General features: G+C 39.9%; 1 protein-coding gene across 10 annotated transcripts in view; it reads left to right on the top strand.

Moving 5' to 3' along the window:
- FRYL (FRY like transcription coactivator) overlaps positions 1–23,689 on the top strand; it is a 232,288-nt gene that overhangs the window by 200,155 nt on the left and 8,444 nt on the right. For all 10 annotated transcript variants that reach the window (XM_081118984.1, XM_081118983.1, XM_081118981.1 and 7 more), the window contains 9 exons: positions 2,536–2,697; positions 2,816–2,890; positions 3,219–3,395; positions 7,017–7,220; positions 9,872–10,039; positions 15,300–15,550; positions 16,718–16,925; positions 18,388–18,537; positions 19,226–19,324. In XM_081118984.1, the coding sequence (XP_080975110.1) occupies positions 2,536–2,697; positions 2,816–2,890; positions 3,219–3,395; positions 7,017–7,220; positions 9,872–10,039; positions 15,300–15,550; positions 16,718–16,925; positions 18,388–18,537; positions 19,226–19,324 (1,494 nt within the window). The remainder of the gene's footprint in view (positions 1–2,535; positions 2,698–2,815; positions 2,891–3,218; positions 3,396–7,016; positions 7,221–9,871; positions 10,040–15,299; positions 15,551–16,717; positions 16,926–18,387; positions 18,538–19,225; positions 19,325–23,689) is intronic.

Below are 23,689 nucleotides of genomic sequence, written 5' to 3'. Positions count from 1 at the left end.
TTGTAATTGTGAGAAAGTGTGGTACTCTGGAAACTTCCAATGAGTGCAGCATATCTTGAGCACAGAGAATGGAGGTAGAGTGATGAGAAATGAAGCTGAAGGCATGGGAGGCAGGAGCAAGATCACAGGGATCTCACCTGCCTGAGTAGGAACTCTTAAAAGGATTTTTAGCTAGAGTAGGAAATATTAGGATTTGCATTTTAGGATAATCAATCTGGCAACAGGATGGAAATTAGACCGGGGAGAATGTGAGGGAAATTGGTAAGGAATCTGTTAGAGTAATTTGAGCAAAAGATTATGTTGGACTGTTCCTAGGCCACTGCAGAGGAAATGGACAGGGAAGGATGGGTCTCAAAAAGACTGAGGAACATTGATGGGACTTGATAGGAAGGAAAAGAGGTGCTAAGTGAGGAAGAGAGATTAAGGACAGTTGCTTTGACAACTGCATGAATGTTGGTCCTATTCAGAGAGAATGGGAATTGGAGGGGACAGATCTCAGCAGGGAAGGTTGGGTAATGAGTTCAGTCTTGAATATATTGACTCTGAAGTGACTAAGAAACATACTCACCTAGGTGCCTAGTAGTCATTTAGATTTTCAGATATGAAAGTTTTAGAAGAAAACTTTGGTGGAAGTAAAAATATTTAAGGGTTTTCAGTGTTGTATAAGTAGAAAACTGAAATCATGGAAGGAGCAACAAGGCTAAAATAAGCTAAGAAATGAGAAGCCCCATATTTTAGGGTAAGACAGAGGCAGGACCCACCAGTCCAAAAGGAAACCTGGGCCCCTGACTGTGTCACATTAATACAAATGTCATGTAAAGAATTTGACCCTTGCTGGGAATGCAAATTTTTTTCTTCAGCAATTGAGCCCAATCTTGGTGGCCTTGGTGCTATTGAAATGGTCTTTTACAATCCAAAGGAGGAATTTTTCAAGAGAGAAGTTATGGATCAAGTATTGAAGGGGATTTGAGAAAGATAAGCATGGATGATCTAATCACATTTTAATTGATTAGGAATTCATTATTTGAAAAAAATTTCTTGGCAGTTTGGTTTTGGTATTAGAATTTATCCAGAGCATATTGGTTTTTTGTTTGATTGATTTTAGATAGAAAGGATGTTTATTGTTAATGTTTTAGTTGATATCATCTGAGAATTTCTCACTTAGCATAGGAAAATGATAGAGTAGCTGGGCTTTCCTGTCCTTCCAGGTCAGAAATTGATGCTGTAATAATTTGTTTGAAGCAGTGATATGAATTCTCAAAAATTTGATATACTTAATTTCAATTTTTTCTTCAAAATTTCCTAAGTACCTGCTATGTATACACACTGGAGATAAACTAGAGGAACAGGGAAGAGTCACATGTGGTCCAGGGGACCCTTGCATAAGTAAGGGAGATGGGCACATAAACAGATCACCATTACATGGCAAATCGTCCAAGTATAATTACTGAGAGGTGGTGGTGGTGTCAGAGGAGGCCTCCTGGGAAGTCTGGAGTCATTCTTAAAAGATAGATAAGGGGCCTGACCAGCATGGCTCAGTGGTTGAGCATCAGCCTATGATCCAGGAGATTGTGGTTCGATTCTTGGTCAGGACACATGCCCAGTTGTGGGCTCGATGCCTGGTGGGGGGTGTGAAAGAGGCAGCTGATCAGTGGCTCTCTCTCATCATTGATGTTTCTCTCTCTCTCTCTCCCTTCCTCTCTCTGAAATCAATAAAGATATATTTTTTTAAAAAAGGAAAAAAGATGACTAGGGGTTTGCTTTGGTGAATATTCCATGCATAGTGGACAGCATGTGCCAAAACATAGGTCCATAAAAGCAAAAAACAGCAAGTTTAGCTTGGCTGGTGTGTGAAGTTCAGGGGAGAGTGGTAGAAGTTGAGGTTAAGGAGGTAAGTGGGCACCAGATCATAAAAAAGGACTTTTGTAACATGCAGATGAGCTTGAATATTATTTTCGATTGCAAATTCAAGATGGTTCACAAAACCAAATATGAGTTTTGAATCTTGATAGGATTTTTACTGAAACTTTGGAAATATTATACATGAGATTTGTAGTAAGATGCTGCACAGATATCTTACTCTTTGAAGTTGTTACCTACCTTGAATCTTTGCAAAAGTACATTACTGCAGTACAGTTCACATGCATTGAAAAAAACACCAAAATGTTAATAGACATTAAATCTGAATGGTGAGATTTTTTAAAAAAATCATTTTTACATTTTCTGAACTTTCAAAGAAGATATATTTTATAATCATGTGGGAAAAGGTTGGAGATGGTTGTTTTTAAAGAAAGCGGGTATATATTAAAAATAGGAATAGGCTCTCTGATAGTCTCAGAGACTCATTTTCAATAAAGCAAATGCTCGTGATTTTCAAAAACATCTTATCTTTGATTTTTATATCATCTACTGCATGCTAAGTAGTTTTTCTTCTTATGCTGTTTTTTGGTTGGTTGTTTTAAAAAATGTCATATACTATCAACCATTTTATGTTGAAATATTTGAGTCAAACACTGGCATTTTGCTTCTGCATAGACACCAATTATTGGAAACAAATATGGTGATCAGCATACTGCAGCCGGAAGAAATGGGAAACCAAAAGTTATTGCTGTTACTAGAAGCACTTCATCTACTTCCTCTGGTTCTAATTCTAATGCCTTGGTCCCTGTTAGCTGGAAAAGGCCACAGTTATCACAGGTACGCAAAAGAATATAAACCTGAACATTCATGGAATAAAAGAATCTGTTATATGTATGAAGACTTGAGAAACTGTCTTCTTTATCAATAACCCTAACGTTTGAATGCTTTTCCTTAGCGAAGAACCAGAGAGAAGCTAATGAACGTGCTCGCTCTCTGTGGCCCGGAGTCTGGCCTTCCGAAGAACCCATCAGTGAGTAGTCATGAAAGCATGTGTAAAGGTTCTAAAAATCATGTTATTCCATGAAGAAAGGGACGTCACCCTATCTCCTTGCTTGCCTTTTTTAACTTAGCTGACTTCTGGTATTGACTAAGCAAGAAAAAAATATGGCTTGTCTTTGTGACACCTGGCAGCTGTGCTAAGTATTCAACCAGTTAGGTGTTAACACGAAGACCAGTTAAAGCTCTGAATTCATTGACAGTTGAGGCCTGCAGTGGCTCTTAGGGCATGGATGTCCCATATGCAGAATGGCAGAGCTGACAGGTGGCTTTTTATTTTTATTTTTTTGTGGGGGGGTCAGGTGATATTTTCTTCTAACGAAGATTTGGACGTCGGGGACCAGCAGACGAGCCTGATTTCTGCAACAGAAGACGTAATCCAAGAAGACGAAGTAGCTGCAGAAGATAACACCAGTGAACAGCAGTTTGGAGTTTTTAAGGATTTTGACTTTTTAGATGTTGAATTGGAAGATGCAGAGGTAAGGATATGGACTTTCTATTGTAATATTTATAGAACAGTTGTAACTGTATAAGAATTGAAGATTTGACCGTAGATTCTTTTCTTATTAAGGTCAGTGTAAGGTCAAAAAGATAAAAATCGAAATTGAGAACTAAATGTGATTGGTACAATTAGTCCAGTAGCAGAATAAGTCTGAAATAAAACAGGAACATCTAATTTTTTGTCTTTATCTTTAAAAATAGAAAGTAAAAAATTGATTTCTTCAGAAGTTCTTTATTTTTTTTATTTTTCAATTATAGTTGACATTTAATATTAGTTTCAGATGTACAAAATAGTGGTTAGACATCCACCTGATACCATACGCAGTTATTACAATATTATTGACTATATTTCCTATGCTATACCAAAAGTATGTTTTAAATTTAGGATGAGCTTGGGCATAAATGTTTGGCATGTGATATAAAAATTAATGTGTAGCAAAATAGTAAAAAAATTAAAACTTATCAAACAATTTTAAAGAATGTGGCATTTACACTAATTTGACAATTAAAAAGGCTTTGGCTCTCTTAAAACTTTCCTATGGTAAGTGACAGAGATTCTTCCAGTGCCATTCCTCACCACTTTCTATTTGATGATATAGCCAGCTCTCTCAAATGCCTCACTTCATAATGCCCAAAGGGCTTTCTCCTCCAGGTTGATTTAATTTAGATCAAATTGATGGTTGTCTGTTCAGATGCTTTCCAAATGGAAAATCTAACTCAAAAGTGGATTTATTAGCTCACAAAACAGATGGGCAGAGTCAGGGCTTATTTAGATATGGCTCACTGCGGTCTCTGAGTCTCTCTCTGCAGTTCTCTAGGCTCTGCCTATCTCTCTAAGTCAGCTTGACCTCAGACAACAGAAAGATGGTTGTCACGCTGTGTGTGGGCTCACAGCCACAGTAGCCATGTTCAGGAGAAATGAGGGTCACTTCCAGGAATGCTCATGAAAGTAAAGAAGTTGCTTTCCTAAACTCTTAGCAAATTTCTTGTCACATCTCATTGGCCCACATTAAGACGTTTGCCAGTTTCTGAAACAGTCACTCAGGCAAAGCGATAGGATTGCCCTGGTTGTCTTAGGCTAGTCAGAACCTGTCCCTATAACTGAGGTCAGTGCCCTAAACCACAATCACCCAAACTTGAGAAGTTTATATTAAATAGGTCAAGAAAATGTTCATTCTAAAATTGTTATGAATATCTGTATTCGAGAGGCCCAAACACTTTATTAAGAATCCATGCCATGTCATTGCTGTGACTTTCTCCGAAGAATTTCAAGTCACCCACATAATGCATATGCATTCATCAACTCGCTTGAAGGAATGCTTCCTTTGGCTCTAATCGGTGAGGTAGCGGAATGAAGTGTAATGGCCTGCTCCATGTCACACCATTAGTTGATAGGAATCCAGATTAGGGAGGTTTCTTACATGCTTCAGATATGAGGATATGACCGCAGTTCCTCAGAATCAGACAAGTGCCTTTACACTAGCTCAGCAGCTATGCAGGCTTCTCTGTGATAGTTCGCCACTTATGTGTTCCCAAAGACACAATTGTACAGGTTGTTAGGAGCCCCACAGGTATTATTCTGCAACCTGTAGGGCAGTGGCTTTTAAACTTCTTTTTACTGTGATCCATAGTTAACACATTTTATATCACATCCAACTATAAATATGCACGCACCTTTAAAATAAAAGTTTCAAGAGATGCATCCTTACTAATGCTTTATGCACACTGATATTTTCTGTTCTCTTCCTTTCATTTTATATTTGATTTCAAAAGAGGTAGGTCACCACCCTCTAAAATTGATTTCAGAAAGTGTGATGAGTTGGAGAGACCTGCTGCCCTACCTCAAGGGCATGTGCAGCTGCTAAATTCTTTTGTAGTTATTTGCTTTTTAGAGTTCAGAATTTAAAATTTCTAAAGGTAGGTCCTTGACATTTTTATAATGATAAGATTAGTGTTCTTTTTTTAAAAAGCAAACAAAAAATATAAATGCTTCGAAGTTCATCCAGTACTCAAAAATGTCAGTGGTAATAAAAATGGCTTTTGATTACAATTTTAGTCAGATGAAATTAAAGGTGCTTATTGTAGGTCTGTCTTTAATTCAAGTGACAGTATTTCGGGAGAGTGATGCTAATTTCTGCCTCATAATTAGGCAAAATCAAATGATAGAGATTTTTCTAAAGTCTAAATATAGTCTTGCTTAAAACATGGTTACAGGAAAGACTTCGCTACAAAACAAACTTAACTGCTAATGAACCCATGAAAGCCCACAGTGTGTATTTATTCATCCGCCAAGTATGGACTGGGAGCTGTTACCATTAGTATGTGTTATGCTACATAATAGTATTTGAAATGTGTTTTAGGAAAGAGGCTTTTGAGACTCTGACCTGCAGAGCCGAGGGCTTCTAGGATATGCCCTGAGAAACAGGAAAAGATCCAAGGGCCAACTGGCTAGAGCTCCTGGTTCAACCAGAGGAACTCGGCTTTGTTCATCATTTTTATACAGTCGGCTTCCATCTTAAATTTCATTTGAAATAAGTATTCCTCTCCTTTATTAAAAAAGAAAAAAAGATTTGAAAACCTCTATTCTAGACAATTCCTCTTGAGTAAAGGAATACAAGTAAATCGCATTGTGCTGGCCGACTCGCATCAGGGCTTAGGAAAGAGTTGTAAGAATTATACCCTTACAAAAGGAGGTTCAGCTTAGAATAACAGGAACTTAACTTATATAAATCTGGGGTGAAATAGAAACTTGTCATGTTTCTGCTTGCCCTTTTGAAGTTGGCAAAAGTTATGTTTCAATTGCTGTAATAGCTTAAACTGTTTTATAACAAGAAATGATCTTTTGATTTAGTCAGAATCATGCTACGGACTCAGATAATTATGACCTTGTATGTTGTCCACTGAATGTGGGTATTTTAAGTCAGTTTTGTATCAAGTAGTAAATCTATGTGAATTTTGAAGATTTTCTTCAATTTTGTGTTGCTGGAGTGTATCATAGAAATGTTGTTTTAAATGTCTGTCTCTGACTTTTTCACCTATTTTGCATTGAGAAGTAATTTAAGTCACGTTGGCTTCCTGCACAAAGTTTAATCCAGAGCTTGAATCAGTCTTTGAGTTAGAGAAATCACAAAAAGTTTTCCCCAGAAGTGTAGTGTATATTTAAATGTTTGTCTTCGTTCTTTCTAATTCTGTGTGTTTTCCTTTTTGCTAACCAGGAGCTGCAGGTAAGTTGCAGCCTGGTGTTGTGGGTTGTTTACTTGTCGTCTGTGATGTATTTGTCGTCTTTGTGATCTCATTGTGTTTGTGTATTAGACTAGAAAGGCCTAGGTAGTCGATTTCATTGGTCCCCAGTAATACAATAAAGAAAGTTAAGAAAATCATTTTGTTAAAACAGGTTATCAACCAAATATTTTGATCTCTTGAAATATAAATATTTAATGCTGTTTTAAAAGTTTCAAGAAATTGAAGGGCTGATTGAAACTCTGCTTATGACAATGCATTAAGTATTTTTCACCTTAGTATGTGTTTTCCTGGTGTATTACATTTACTGCAGTTACAAGCATGTGTTTGAGGTCTTAAAAATCGCATTGCTTTTCCAGGGTGAAAGTATGGACAATTTCAACTGGGGAGTCCGCAGGCGCTCGCTGGACAGTATTGACAAAGGGGACACGCCATCCCTCCAGGAGTACCAGTGTTCCAGCAGCACCCCCAGCCTGAACCTGACCAACCAGGAGGATACGGACGAGTCCTCGGAAGAGGAAGCGGCCCTCACTGCAAGCCAGATACTCTCTCGCACGCAGATGGTACCCAGTCACTTCCTCACACAGCGGCAGCTGGTCTTGCCCTCTTAACCTCCAACCTAGTAATTACTGTTTCTTGATATTCTGGTTTTCATTTCAGTTTGGGTAAAACGCACATACTGAAATGAAAATGCAGACTGGCAGCAGTTAGGGAGTATTCTGTTCTCCAAGACAGGACTAAACATTTAAGTGGATACTGCACACCCACCAGCTAAGACAGGTTTTCTGGTGCTTCTCCCCTAGTGACGGCGAGCCGTTCTGGGCTCTTTTAGAGGACCACCTCTTGAATGAAACATGTTTTAGTATCAGCATGAACACCAGCACTGCTCAGTCCCTTGCCCGCTTCTTTCCTAGTTAATGTGGGAAGATTGAGCTCAACTTTGGTCTCTTTCACGATCAAGTCAGTTAGATGGAGGCCCTGACTGCAAGGGCCCGGTGGTGGAGTAAAGAGGGAGAGGAAGGCTGCAGGCAGCCTGTCCTCAGAGACATGGGGGTGAAGAAAGGCTGAGGTGCAGTGGGGGGGTGGGGGGGCACCAGGGAACACATGAGACAGAATCAGCCGGCGAGGACCAGGTGTAATCTAAGTTGCATGGCTATCCTGCAGGTGCTTTTTTTTCTTAAGATTACCGTCGTTTTTGTTTTTGTTTTTAATGCTCACCCGAGGATATTTTTTCCATTGATTTTTAGAAAGAGTAGAAGGTGGGGAGACAGAGAGAAACACTGATGCGAGAGAGACACATGGATTGGTTGCCTCCTGCACACACCCTGACTGGGGCCAGAGATCAAACCTACAACCCAGGTACGTGCCCTTGACCAAGAATCAAACCCAAGACCCTTCACTGCTCAGGCCGACACTCTAACCACTGGGCCACATCAGCCAGGGCCCAGGAGTGACTTTTCACACAGAGCTAAACTGGGCCTCTCTTTAGCTGGTGCCTTTTAGCTTTACACTCAGCCTTTGTTGGCAGTGATGTTGGATGACCGGCTGAGCTGGCTTTAGACCAGATGTAAAGTTGTTGGCTTGTGGTTGGCTTCCTGTCACCTCTCATTCTTTAGCATCTCATTGTTGCCCCAGTATGTCTGTCAACTAATCCCCCATTCAAGTATTAGAATGGTAAGAGTTATTTACTGGGTGTTTAAGATGCACCCGTCTCTGTTCTTGGTGTTTTATGTGTATAAGTCACGTGTAACTCCTGAACCACCAGATCTAAGTGTGGTTGTTGCATTCTGCAGATTAAGTGGCTTTTCCTGGGACCCACGGCTAATGAGTGGGTTTACCAGGCAGTGTGGCTCTAGATCCATGCCACCCATGCCTGGTCCTCCCTCTAGATCCATGCCACCCGTGCTTGTCCTCCAGAAAACTGTTTTCATGTAAAGGAACAGTTGAGTTACCGGCAACAGTGACAGTGAATGAGGCACAGGCCCTCCCTGGAGCCAGATTGTGGGCTCAGAGGCTGGCATTGCCACTTACCGGGTAGGCAGTGTAACTGGTCAAGATACCTAACCTGCCCTTTAAAACAGGACTCCTGATTATATCTGCCTCGTGGGAGTTTCATGAGGAGGAAGGCCACCTGGCCTATAGTAAGTGCTTAATAAAGGTTATCTCTCATGAGAGCCTTGGGGCAGAATTGACTGCCTCCTTAATAAGGCCAACCCCAGTCGTGGTGGTAGTGAGATAAAAAGAACTTGAAGTTGCGTCGTCCTCATGGGAAAAAGATTACTTTTACCTTCACCTACTTTGAATCACAGAGTTAATATTTCTTATGTTAAATATTGACCCTGAAAAATTTATAACCATGCTTAAAAGAGGGAAAAGTATAATATTTTTCTTTTTTTCTAATTAATTATACTACTTTTCAAAGACTGTAAACCAACTAATGATGGCCTGCCCTGACAGCAGCCTTACTGTCCTGATTCTTTCTGCATTACTGAAGTTCTGTGGTATTGATTTTCACTTAAGTAAACAGCCACTTCAGAATTAAAATTAATGCTGCTTCCTGAGAATCTATTGCGTGCCTGGCACCAAAGCCACAGAGAATAGCCCTGCCCCACAGATACTCAAACCAGCTGAAAACAGAGAACACTACCATAAAAATAGGAATTTCAGCCCTGGCCTGTGTGGCTCAGTTGGTTGGGCATCATCCTGTGCACAGAGAGGTCGCCAGTTCGATTCTAGGTCAGGGCACATGCCCAGGTTTCGGGCTCCATGCCCAGTAAGGGGCATGCAGGAGGCAGCCAATCAATGTCTGTCTCTCATTATTGATGTTTTTCTCTCTCTCCCTCTCCCTTCCGCTCTCCAAAATAAAAATATATACATATATATAATTTTTTTAAAAAATATGAATTTCAAGATGAATGCAGTCACATAGAGCTCTCACCCTTTGATGGTTTTTGTTTAGCAAAACTTAAACCTGTATAAAAGATAGTTCAGTTCTGCTGATGGGTTAGCTGCGTGCATTAATAGCACCAATTCTGATATAGACTGAATGGGGCAAGAGGCAATTTTAGGAAATCAAAGAAGCTCTTTCTAACTAAGCCCCCCCCACCTCCCCCCCCCCCGAAAATATCTTAAGATATAGAACACATTTCTTGTGGCCTTTGTGACCATCACTGATTCATGAATAAATTCCTTATTTTACTATTTCTCCTTTTAGTTAAACAATGATTCTGCTGCAGATGAAAGCACACCAGACCATCCTGATTTACTCCTTCAGTCTCAAGACTCCACCGGCAGCATGTCAACCGAGGAAGTGCTTCAAATCAGAGATGAGACCCCAAGTTTGGAGCCTCCTCTAGATAATGCTAACAGCCAGCTGCCTGAGGTGGGGAGAAGTGGGGGCTGGTGCATGGCCAATCTGGGCTCCTTTTAGCACTCTGACATCCCTGCTTTCCTTTCCAAAAGAGTTTTCATCTGATAATGCTAATTATATGATTTGTGTCCAGTATTTCTAACCTGGTGGGTTATTTTTCAATAAAATAGTCAAATCCGATGATGAAAAATAGTTGATGGATTAAGGAAATGACCTACAGGTTAGAAATAACCCTGAGTGTCTGTAATGAGCATTTGTGTTGCAGAATGTGATTAGGCTCATGTACAGCGCTTCTCTGGGGACGGTGAGCAGCTTCTGTGGCGCTGTCTTTCTCTAAGGATCGCTTTGGTTTTTCATTTCTTTTTGCTTTGTATTTGGGTTTAAGTAATTGGTGCTGTGATTGGGATGGAAACCTCAGGCCAGCTGTGTTAGCAGTTGTTTAAATGAAATCTTTTTAAAAAGACTTTGGAACTACTAGTGTTGTTTTTTGGAAAGGCCTGTGAGAAGTAAGCCAGATTCCAAGCTAATGACTGACTAAAAATAAGTAAGTATTAGTTTTCTTAGTGTTCTCTTTAAGTTTATTATAAATACTTTTTAAAACTGTCATTGTATAGCTCTGTCATGTGTGCTTTTATGCCGTGGTAACTACTAGGAAAATACTCTGTTTTTTCAATGTTAAACAAATCCATGTCGTTATTAGATCTCATCATTTTAGTAAGTTGATTTCTCACGCTCTTATTAAGCTGATAATGTATTTTACGTCTTTAACAGTAAACAGACATATTTTGAAATGAAGGCATTTTGGCAGTTTTTAATGCTCCTACTAGTATAGCAGAACTTTAGATAATTCAAGTCAACAGATACTGAGATTTTACTAGATGCCAGGCGTTCATTTAGGTGCTAGAGAGATGAATGAGGCATGAGCCCTGCTCTAAGGGAGTGCATTATCTATTAAGGGAGACAGGGGTTAAAAAGTAGCATTACATTTCAGTGTGAGCAGCTCAGTAACAGACATGTTCTAGGGAAAACTCAGGCTGATGAGCTGTGCATAGGGACAGCAGTGGTAAAGGATGGGCTTCATGGCAGTTGGGACATTCCAGGCAGAGGGACACCATATGGAAAGATGTGGCCATGTGAAATAACAGGGCAGGTTCAGGTAACGCCAGGAAAGTCCGTATTTCTGGAGAGTACAGTGGAGGAGGAGGGGCAGTAGGAGAGAGGGTTAGGGGTCTAAGACATGAAGGGTCCTACATGCCATACTAAAGACGTAGACTTTATCTCGAGAGGAAGGGAAGTCCTGAATCTTCATTCTTTACAGATATGCCTGTGACAGGCACTGTAACAGATACCGAGGTAGGGATACAGAGCACTCGAGCATTGAGTCACTTAACCGGTATTTACTGGGCCCCACCGCGGGCCGGGCACTCTCCAGGCACTTGGCTCATGGCACTGCATCAGACAAAGGCTCCTGGTTTTATGGAGCTTGGTGCCAGTGGGGAGGCATAACAAACAGGTAAAACGAATGAACTATAAATACCGTATCAGAAAGTGATCTTACTCATGTTAACAAAAGCTGACAGCAGAGTGGACTTGGTGAGGGGAAGGTTGATAGGGTGGCATTTGAGCTGAAGCCTAAGTGACAAGGAGGAGCCCATCCTTGAAGATGGGGGAGAACATTGCAGGTGGAGGGAGCAGCAGGGAACATAGGGGACACGGGAGCGGAGCAGAGGGGGTCGGAGGCTGGGCTCGTGATCACCTTCTAGAGGCCACGCAGGAGGCAACCATGGGAGGAGTTTGAGGAGGATGACATGATCTGATTATGTTTATTTTTTTAAATCTCAGCTTTTCTTACGGCAAAAGGAAAGTAGGTTCTTGTACCTGCCACATGCAGCTTGTGGCCTAGGTGCCTGTCATCGGGAAGGTTATGGTCTGACTTGTGTTTTATTAGTCTCCATTGTAGAGGTTGGGAGGCTGGGTCGGAGGAGACCGAGATAAGAATTTTTGTTAGCAAGAGATCAGGGGGCCTGAACTAAAACCAAGTGCCTGAACGTGAGAAATGTTTACAGGAGTGAACTGACGGGATTTAGAGGTGCGCCTTAAGCAGACTTTCACTTGTTGGGAGGCTCGTTAAGTGGCCATTAACACCTAGTTAATAACCTCATCTGCCATGTTAAAGGGTCAGTAGACATTCTCATTAGAAACATTGGAAACAGCAGACTGATACTAAAAATACCTTCTTAAGAAAAGCAGTATGGTTAGTGGTTGTATGTTTTAATATTGTTTAACAAATACGGAACTCTTTTATTTTTTGGTTATTAAAAGGCTACAGAGTTAACTACCTCCTAGAAATCATTTTTATTAGAAATGAATTGGAAATTCATATATTTCCATGTAGTATATTGGAAATTGTGTTATTTCAGATGGGCGTTCATTCATCCAACAGTATTTAATGATCTTACTTCCAAGGCACTAGACGTTTCCTGAGGATACTTTCTTTCCGTAAAGGAAAAACACTTCAGTTTGTTACATTAGTCTTTTCACAGTAGTGGGTTTCATTACTAGTATAAAACTTTGTGAACTGGGGGACGAGAATGAGAATATTTTTAAACCATAGTATTTGATTTAGAAACAGTTCTATTGACATTAAAACCATCACCCAAAAGAATGCTCTCCACAAGAGAGTAATACAAGTTTGTGTCTGTTAGTTATGTTGGCCTAATTTGTTTTTCCTGCTGTGCCTAAAAATGTCAAATGGCCCCAAGTTGCCCCCTTTTTTAGAAAGTATGAAAACTCGAAGATACTAAAATAAAACCATAACTCTGTTACTTACAGCATTTTCTGAAAATAAGGAATATAATTAATTTTAATAGGTGAACTATTTTACAAATAAAGAAAAAATCCATTCCTAGGAATGTTTTTTAATTTTTTCTCTTAAATTGTTAATATCAGGAACATGAAGCAGTAGGCTATAGTGTTTCCTGTAATGACAGAAATTCTGGACTGTAGAAGGGACCAAGTTCTGAACTTGTGCTTATTAAAGAAACCTTTACAGAGGATTTCTTCTAGTGTTTATAATAGTTCAGAGACCAGTTCATGGATGACAGAAATTCCTCATTGAATCTTTGAATGTAACAAAGTGTTTGTCTAATAAGATTTGATTCTCATAATCTACATGTAACCATGGAGTCCATTCCATTAGCCCAAAAGCATTATCTTCATGAAATCTAGGTGTTATAGAAAATTTTGGTGTATATTATGTAATAAAAATTACAGATAAAATTATCAATCTTAAAATTATTGTCCAAAAAGAAATGACAACCAGCTATAGGTTTAAACTGCTAAGAAATGAGGGCATTTAACAAGCAGTTTGGTAAATTATTTCAACCTGATGAAATTATTTAAACATTATTTCATCAATGTTTAAATTGATATAGAAGGAAAAATTAACACCAATAAAAATTCTGGGTGTAGAAATGTCTCTAGCACTGTCACATAACAAATAACTAATGGTTATTACCCTTTTAATGGCCACGTCATTAAAAAAAGAAAATTTCAGATGGAAACCTTTGAGTGTGTTGAATATGTTATTGGGATGGTTAAGGAATAATTGTACTATATTATTTTTTAAAGTATTATCGTGTGAGGACTCAATCACTTTGTGCACACTTTGTATTTTCTTCCATATTTCTGTGCCTTTGACAACTTCTGATTCCTTTTCCCTGAAATACTATCAATCTTAGCTTGGGCTGCTATAACAAAATACCATAAACCGGGTAGCTTATCAACAATAGAAATTTATTTCTCGCAGTTCCAGAGGCTAAGAAATTCAAGATCGAGGTGCCAGCCAGCTCATGGTCAGGGTGAGGGCTCTCCTCCTGGTAGCAGATGACGGTTTTCTTGCTGTGCTCACATGGTGGAGAAAAAGCTGGCTTGCTGGCCTCTTACAAGGGCACTGATCCCATCCATGAGGGCTCCCCTCTCATGACCTAATCACCTCCCAAGGGCTCCACCTCCTAATACCATCATGGGGGCTTAGGGTTTCAAGGTGTGGATTTTGGGAGGACAGACGCATTCATCCCCAGACTTTCTCTACCCTGTCATAGCCCATCACGTGTCCTCCAGCGAGATGAGCTTTGATTGCTTCAACCAGATGTGATCTTTCCCTTCTCTGAGTACCAGTAGTCCTTTGTATATCGCTTATGATATTCCTTATACTTACCATATTCTGTGTTATTGTCCTTTGCATATTAGCCTAACCCTATATTAGATTGTAAACTAATTGTGGTTAGTCATTAATCTCAGAGCACCCAGCCCAGAATCTGGTCAAAACCCTTCTTTTATTATATAAATGAATTTTACAGGTAAATACACTAAGGCCCCAGCTGGTCAAAAGTCAAGAGTTTTGACTTTCACTTTTCATATTTTAGAAGGAAAATTCTATTTTTATCCATGAAAACAAGATAAGAAACTACCATAAAACTTAGTAACCTAGGTCTAAGTACTAAAAGAAGCTGATCTTTATCCTTAAAACTGTAAGGGACTAATAGTGCTTATCTTCGAACTGATTAAACTAATATCCGTGCAAATTTTTATGTCCTTTGCTTGGGGTTAGAAGGATGCAGTCATGCTTTTATGAGCTTGTAACTCATTTAATTTTCAAAAATAAGTCTAAAATTTCCAGTGTTTTCTGAGTTGTAACTCACTGCTGAAATGAGGTATTGTGGTCTTAATACCCGAACACAATTCTTACGTCGCAACTAAGTCAGGAAGACCATGAACCATCATGGCTTCAGTCCAGAAGCCTCCTGGTTGGTCAGAGCCTGTTTCCGATTCATAGGCCGCCCCACAGGACCAGTGGGTTAACTATTGTAAATTACCCCCTTCCTTATATCCAGAAGTCACTGGACATAATGTTCTGGGATAATGAAAGAAATGACATTTTATGTGGAGAGAATCTACAGTAAGCTTCTTATGTATGAGAGAAGATATTTTACCAAAGAATGCATGTCTAAGTAAACACCAAAATTCTATTAAGAGAACTCGATGTTTCTGTGTGGCAACAGGTAATGCATGTTAATTTCAGTTTTTTTAAAACTGGGACTCTTTAAAAAAAAGTTTATATAATCAGAATCCCAAAACTCCTAAAATTAAACTTTATGAAAACAACTTAATAAAATAGGTGTATATTGATGGCAGTAGTCATTTATTCCATTTGATAAATGACCTGTTTTAATATTATTAAAGTACATAGAAAATCTGATTGTTTTTACAGGATACAAGTTCAGGATTAAAGGAGGAACAGGTTATTACAGCCTTTGAAGATGCAGGGGCATATGTAATTCAGGAACGGCAGGATGCTCTCGTGTGTCGAGGAATTCTTGATGTAGAGGAAACTGACATGCCAGAGCCTCTGGCTCCTGAAAGCTGCCCAGAGTCCATCTGTGAAGAAGACGTCACCTTAGCTCTGAAAGAACTAGACGAAAGGTGTGAAGAAGAAGGAGCTGACTTTTCTGGACCATCTAGGTGAGAACCGGCACCACAGACACCCCGAGAGAGGGCAGCTCCTCTCCCGCCCCTCCCAGATACGGCCCTGTGGTTCAGTTTGCTTGCTTTCATTTCTGTGTATGTTTTTGTCTACAATCATACTGTCTTCATTTTTAAAGATAAAATGACTTACCGTGGTGGGTTTGTTTTCTGTTACTAACATTCACTTAAAGAAAAACAAATAGGCATCTCTCAAAGCATAGTGGGTGGCACTGTGCATTTCGAAGCCCAGCAAATACCTATTTTGGCAGAATGCCTAACAGCCAAATGTTAAAATCAATACCGGGACATGGCCAGATCCAAGTGTCAACCTTATGGAATGAACCAGGATAAATCTGAAATGTACCTAAAAATTATTTTACAGTTTCATTATCAGTGGTCAGATTTTTCCAGTTTGACATACAGTGGGCGGAAGTGATCTCTCAGTACTGCCAGATGTTAGACTGTTCCTTTCCAGTGTTTGTGTAGTCAACAGTTTGAAGCTCCTTGACAATTATTCTTACACAAAAAATACTTAGTAATCATCAAGTATGTCAGTGTTACTTTGCAGAGGCCTCTTTTTATCTTTAAGAATCACCTAACACAGCCCTTGACACATATGGCTAAAACTTTTTAAATATCAGTTTGGTCCTCCAAAATTGACCATTTAAATGAACATTTTTTTAACTTATTGAGGTAATGTTGGTTAATAACATTATATAAATTTCAGGTGTACAAACATCGTAATTTGACAATTGCATATGCTTGCGTGTTCACCACCAAAAGTCCGTTACCATATATTTGACCCCGTTACCCAATTCATCCTCTTGCACCCCCTTCCCCTCTGGTAGCCACCATTCTGTTGTATCTATGAGTTTCTTTATGTAACGTGAGAATTCTAATCTGAATCATAGCCAGTACTGAAATTAGTCCATAGTGCTGGCACAGCATAGCACTTGGGTTGTTTTAAGGTAGTTGTGTGAAATTAGAGTTTCACACAAATGCTAAGTAGAAGGAACACAGAAATCTGCTTATTTGTGCTTATTGGTGCTTTCTTAGAGTCTAGTTTGTGCAGTCATAAGAATATACCTAGGATGACTAAAACTGTTCTAAGTAATTGGGTCTCTTCTAAGATGACATTATGATTATTGACGTTTGTGTTAACAGTCAGGATGAGGAGGAGCGCGACGGTTTCCCAGAAGCACAGACGTCCCCTCTGCCGACTCCATTTCTTTCTGCCATAATAGCGGCTTTTCAGCCAGTGGCCTGTGACGACGAGGAAGAGGCCTGGCGCTGCCACGTCAACCAGATGCTGTCTGACTCCGATGGGTCCTGTGCCGTGTTTACTTTTCATGTGTTTTCCAGGCTATTTCAGGTCAGAGAAGTTTAAGCTTTCGGAATTCATATTATCATTACCTGATAAAGTTACGTTATTTTGGTCTAAAATCGGTATCTCAAATGTTAATATTCCCACTGATTTTCTTTTTAAAAAATTTTTTCCCTAAGATAGTGATATTACTAAATTTACATTGTGACATTGTACTTACTGCTGGTACTTTATATACAATGACTACTCCAGATAGCTCCCTTACGGCAGTTAGAATAATCTTCAAAACAACTGATAAATTGTCTCTAGGATCCTAGGCACTATCAGGGATACCAAAGAAATATAAAGCATGGTCCCTGCCTTCAAGGTGCTTGCAGTCAATATCCTAAAACAGTTTAGATGCTAAATAATTAGTACTTTCATTACTTTGTGGGGACCTTAAAATTTTAAGGTTGCTTCCAATCCTAAAGATAATAATGATGAGCTAACATTTATTGTCTGCTCACTACATGCTAGGCCCCATGCTAAATTCTTTACGTATTCCATTCTTCCAACAGATTTATGCAATGTAAGTATACTTTTAGCATTCCGTAGCTAGGGAAACAGGCACAGAGAAATGCCACCATTTGTCATCGTCCTCTGAACTACCTACCATGTTTCCTCCCTAGCTAAGCCAGTTTTGGCCTGCCAAATGCCTACTCTCATTGACGCTTTCCCAACCATTCCAGCCTTCAGTCTCTCCCCTGGGAAGTTCCTTAGTGTTCACGAATTGGAGCATGGACTGAATTCTTTACTTCTGCATTGCTACTTGATTTCTGTTTATATTCTTTTCTTTCCTTTGACATTCTAAGTTTCTTGAAGCCTGGGATTGTTGTTTAGGCTTTTTAAAAAATTACTCATAATGACAACAGTGTTGTGTAGGTACACATTAACTATTCGTATAATTATACTACTAATATAGTCTAATTCACTGAGTGCTCACTATGGCTCAGACATCTGATTGTTTTATGTGAATGAATATTCTTAAGTTTTGAGATAGTATTTATTACTCATAATGCATTTTTATGGCTTTAATGATTAAAGTCAGATGGCAGCCCATAGCCAAGGATAGCACACTACATTTACCAAACATTTCTTTCAGGTGGAACTGCAGAAGAGTTAATTCCTCAGACATGTGAGGACTTTATTTCCAAGGGCGTGTAGCAAGAATTCCTCATGTCTCTCCTCATTAAAGATAATCTCAGGAATGGGGGGTGAATGGCATATGTCGTTACTTTTCTTTTTTCAGTAATACTTTTTTGTTAATATTTGATCGGTTTTAGAAATCAATGTTTCCTAAAGTAGGGCTTAAAAACATGGATTTACAAATCACTTACTAGAATTCTGTGTATAGCTACAATAATTTTAAAAGAAAATATTGCCCTAATCAGTAAATTATGCTTCTTTACTTAAAGATGAAAAGAGGCCTTCTTAGGAAATATTAAACTTTTTCATATGCTTTTCTCCATAGACAATTCAAAGAAAGTTTGGAGACATAACTAATGAGGCAGTCAGCTTCCTTGGCAAGAGTCTGCAACGCATTGGTACCAAATTTAAAAGTTCATTGGAAGTGATGGTGATGTGTTCGGAGTGCCCAACAGTCTTTGTGGATGCTGAAACAGTAAGTTTTTACATGAGGGCTCATTATAAAGACTGAATTTGAGTGGCATCATTCAATAAATAGGCTATTTAAAAGATAATTCAGAATTTTAAAGTGTAAAGGTTCATATTTTCAACTTGGTTATAAATATCTAGCAAAATACAATTCCGGTATATTATATGCAGTGACTTGTGACTATTTCTGATCCTGACCCCTCTCTGCCTGATCCTCCACAGAGTCCTAGGTGAGGCGGCTAACAAGTCAGCTCTAGAGATGTGCACTTTTTCATGATTCCTAAAAAAAAGCGGGGGCGGTGCTAGACCTCCCTCATTGAGAACCCAGGGCTCCTTGATCTTCCCACCTTGTTTCCAAGCACATTTGGACATTATGTATTAAGATACTTAAAGAAACCAAGGTTTAAGAAGCTTCAAAGGTGTTACTTGCCAGGTATATATACTGGTCTGACATGCTGTTTCTTGCCTGAGCCAGTTTTTGAAAGCATTCGAAGGCCTGCTAGTCCTTGCTGGCATCCTGGAAATTCTCCGTTTCAGTGAAAGGTCAGCCCTGAATGTGGAACAGAGTACAGTAAGGGACCCTGGCACCAAGTTTGGCCACAAATTAGCCAATAGGAATCCCATGAACCAAAAGTTGTTGGTCTCATGCCTGTGACCAGAAGTGGTAACCGGGAACAATGTGTTTGATTTGACAGCTGGTGTCGTGTGATTTGCTAGAAACACTCAAGTTCAGTGTCTTGGAGTTGCAAGAACACCTGGATACATACAATGCCAAGAGGGAAGCAGCTGAGCAGGTCAGTCTTTTTACTGTGTGAAACTGGTTAATAAGATCATACAGGTTTCAAGTGTACATTTTCATGATACATGATCTGTATGTTACACCGTGTGCGCACCACCCAGAGTCAGATCATCTTCCATCACTATATATTTGACCCCCTTTACCCCCCCACCCCCCTCCCCCTGGTGGTAGACTACGGAATAGGTGTTGCCTGCTGAGAGATTCTTCAACTGCCGTCTGACCCTGCAAAGCACAGTTCTGTTCTCTGAGAGTGTTTTCAATTGGCGGGGGCAGAAAAAACTTTAAAAAATGCTTTTCTTTTTCACACACACTGTATACAGTAGACATTTCTTTCTAGAATAGATGGGTCTTTCATTAATTAGTATTAAGTATCTATCACACGTAAAGGCCCATGAAAAATGAAGTTCAAAACCTGGCTCTTATTGATAAAAACATAAGGCACAAATACTGCATATGAGTAATTAGTAACAAAAGTAGTGTCACTTAGGGATAGCAATAAGTACTGGCAGTGAGAGAGGCTTCCCGGAATCATACAGGTCTAATGGAAAACTGATGCCATGCTGTGATCCCCAAAGAAAGGTCGCTCAGGCTAATAGGAAATGTCATGGAATAGATATGACCTTAGACCCTAAGAGATGGTAATTTTTGATTAGGGGATTAGGTGGAGCATGCTATGAGAAAATACTTCTATTAGGGCTTTCTCTCCTCATAAGGGAAAGGGATCTTTTATCTGGACTGAAAGAATAGTGACAGATTGGAGAAGAGGAAAGAGTTTTCAACATCAGGGAAGAAATAGGCAAGATCTGGCCGTCCTACCAGTGGGAGTGCTGTATACATTCTTGCACATCTTTTGCGTGTATATGTCTCGTGTCTGTGAGAATCTAGGAGTGGAATTGCTGGGTTGTGGGATAAACGTATGTTCCACTTGAGTTGGTTCTGCCAAGAACTTTCCTAAAAGAGGTTGTATCCATTTCCAACCCTTTCAGAAGTGTGTACAAGAGTTACCGTTGCTTCGTATCTTTGGTATGGACAACTTCTAAAAACTTATTCATTGTGGTAGTTGTGTGGTAGCATTCATGATACTATTTTGCATTTCCCGTGATGACTGTTTGAGTACCTTTTCATATAGATAATCTCCATTTAGATAGTTTGTGAAGTGTGCCTTTTCAAGTACTTCGTCCATTTTTGTAAATGGGTTATTTGTGGTTTTCTTATTGTAGTTCTTTGTTTTAAAGCAAGCCTTTTATTGGATGTACACAGTACAAATTTTTCCACTCTCTGTGGCTGGTATTTTCACTGTCTTGGTAGCATCTTTCAATGAACAGTTTTTTATTTTAATTAATTCCACATTATCAGTCTTTTCCATTATGGTGCCTTTTGTTTCTTCAGAAATGTAGCCTACCCTAGAAGCTGCGGTACATTGTTACCATAATAACCCTGTTGCTTGCCTCTGTCCACACCCCTTTGCTGTTCCATCAAGAGATGGTGTCCATTTCCCCACCTCTACATCTGGAATGGCCTGGGACTGGTTCTGAACAATCAAATAGAAACACTGCTGTGCAGCTGAAACTTCTGAGGCCTTTGGCAGCTTCTGCTTTTGCCATCATGCTGGTCAGAGTTAAATTGGGATAAATCTGAAAAGCTATTTGAGCTCATGTCTACTGGAGGATGAGGTCACTGAGGCGGCATCCCAGCTGTGGCAGGCGGCATGCCCGCTAAAAGTGGGGCCCACTGGGAACTGCCAGCCCCAGGTGAGCCATCACATGACTGTAGACTCAGGGTGACTCTAGACGTATAGATTTGTCTGGTTGTGTTAAGCCAGTAAGTTTTATGGTGGTTGGTTTTACAGCAATATGTGCCATTTGTAATAAGTAGACATCAAATACCTACAAATAAATCTAGTCAGATGCTCTAGACCTCCACACAGAAAACCCCAAATATCACTGAGAGAAATTAAAGACTAAATGTATGGAGGACTATACCATGTTCATGAATCAGAAGACTCAATAGTGTAAAGGTATTGTTTCCCCCAAAATGATGTGTAATTGCATCATTTTATGCAAAAATGATTGCATTGTTTAATGCAATCTCGTTTTAAATATTCTAATTTAGAATTGGTTCTAATACCAATCTCAGAGAGTATATTAATGAAAATTGACAGGCTAACTCTGCAATTTGTATGGAAACACAAACAGCAAATAATAGGGCAAAATAATCATCTTGAACACATTTCAGCAAACTATAGCCCTCAGGTCACAGCTGGCCCACTGCCCTTTTTTTTTTTATCATTTTTTAAATATATTTATTTTAGAGAGAGAAGGGAGAGGGATAGAGAGATGGAAACACTGATGAGAGAGAAGCATCATGGACCGGCTGCCTCCCACACGCCCCCCCACTGGGGAGGGAGCCCGCACCCCAGGCATGGGTCCTGACCAGGAATCAAACCGGTGACCTCTTGGTTCCTGAGTCGATGGTCAACCACTGTGCCACTCCAGCCAGGCCGCCCTCTGCCTGTTTTATATATTTTTTTAGAACATAGCCGTCCCATTTCTTTACATATTGTCTATGACTATTTTTGTAGTCCACTGCCTTAAATAGTTGCAATAGAGAATATATGGTTTGCAACACCTAAAATATTTATTATCTGCCCTTTGCAAGGAGTCTTCCAAACCTTGTTCATGAAGAACAGCTAGGTCTAAACAATAGAGTTAGACTTCCAGCCAGCAAGACCTATTATATCTCAAAAGAGGGTAGTACTGGTGTAAGCATCGACAAATAGACCCATGAATGTAAGAGAATCCAGTAACAAACCCGTATACACAGAGGTGAGCAAAAGTGGGTTTACAGTTGTGAATACATGGAACAGTTTATTCTTGTATTATTTTCCATATGAACTGTAAACCTGCTTTTGCCCACCCCTGTATATAGTCATGTAATTTACAGCAGAGGTGCTATTGCAATGTAGTGGGGAAAGAATGTCCTTTTTAATAAGTTATCCTGAGTCAATTACATATTCGTATTGGGGGTGGGGGGAAATGAACCCTGGTTCTTTCCTGAGCTACCGTCTCACGGTTTCTTGTCCCATCTATTTGTTTCCTTTTTTTTTCTCCTATCAACCAAGTTTTGTGGGTTTTTTAAATATATCTTTGATTTCAGAGAGAGGAAGGGAGAAACATCAATGATGAGTCATTGATCGGCTGCCTCCTGCACGCCCCCAACTGGGGATCGAGCCCGCAACCCGGGCATGTGCCCTGACCAGGAATCGAACCCTGATCTCCTGGATCCCAGGTCAACGCTCAGCTGCTGAGCCACGCCCAGCTGGGCAACCAAGTATTTTTTATTAGTCAGTTTTTCCCCTTTAATAGTTTTTCAGTTATACATTTCTTTTCCTGTTCCTTGGGTTTTCCAAGGATCATGAGTGAAAGCCCGAGTTACCAGGACGCCCCCATCTCAGCAAGGACTGAAAAATTTTTGTGTCCCCAGATCCATGAGACAGAAATCTCTGCTTACCTTTTTAAGACTTCTAGATGCTGCTCCTTGGTGCCTTAGCCTCTCCTCCTGCACATGATAAATGTAGGAACAGCAAGTTTCCCCACGGGGAAACTACACACCGACTGCCTCTGCAGTTCGTTGTTCTCCAGGATCCTCGCACCTCCCAACCCAGTGAACCTGTTCACCTGTATGCCTAGGGACAGAAGCACACACACTCCGAGTCAACACTGGGATCAGTGTGGGGCTCCCTCCTGGACTCGTACTCCCCGAGTCCTGGCTAATGGTATTCAGTTTCTACAGATGTCCTTGGAGGGCTGGCCTTATACAGGCGGCTACTCCTCCATTCCCAAAAGCCAAACCTTTCGGGTTTTAACCTTCTTTTGAGCGTTGAGTAAAGAAATCACCGTGACAGGAAGACAGATTAGATGTGGACTGAAGGATATTATGTACACAAACTACCTGCAGTGTCCAGTATACTCTGGCTGGAAAGGTGTGGGGCTGTACTCAGGACAATACACAGCCCATGGAGCTTTAGGGTTGGGGCTTGTCTTTTAACAGAATAAAAATCAGGAATAAGTATGTTCAGTAGTGCTCCTCAAATGCCTTATCACTGGGCATACAGTGTAAAAAATATTCAGTAAGAGGACCTTAAATAATCAATTGAAATTTTTTCCAAATGTATTGGTTTACTTGGACAAATTGGACTGGATTAGTGATGATTAAGTAATAAGCATTTTAACATTTTGTGTGAATAGAGTAATGCACAAATTCCATGGTCAATGTTGACTGAGTTTTGCTGATATAAAGAAACCTCCTGAGTAGCTTTGACAGTGGCTGCCAGCAGCTGTGTCTCTCCAGGAAAGCTTAA

Source organism: Miniopterus schreibersii, assembly GCF_964146895.1.
Source record: "Miniopterus schreibersii genome assembly, chromosome: 1".
Lineage (NCBI taxonomy): Eukaryota > Metazoa > Chordata > Mammalia > Chiroptera > Miniopteridae > Miniopterus > Miniopterus schreibersii.
The sequence above is the reverse complement of the archived record's forward strand: the minus strand, read 5'-3'. Positions and strand labels throughout refer to the sequence as shown.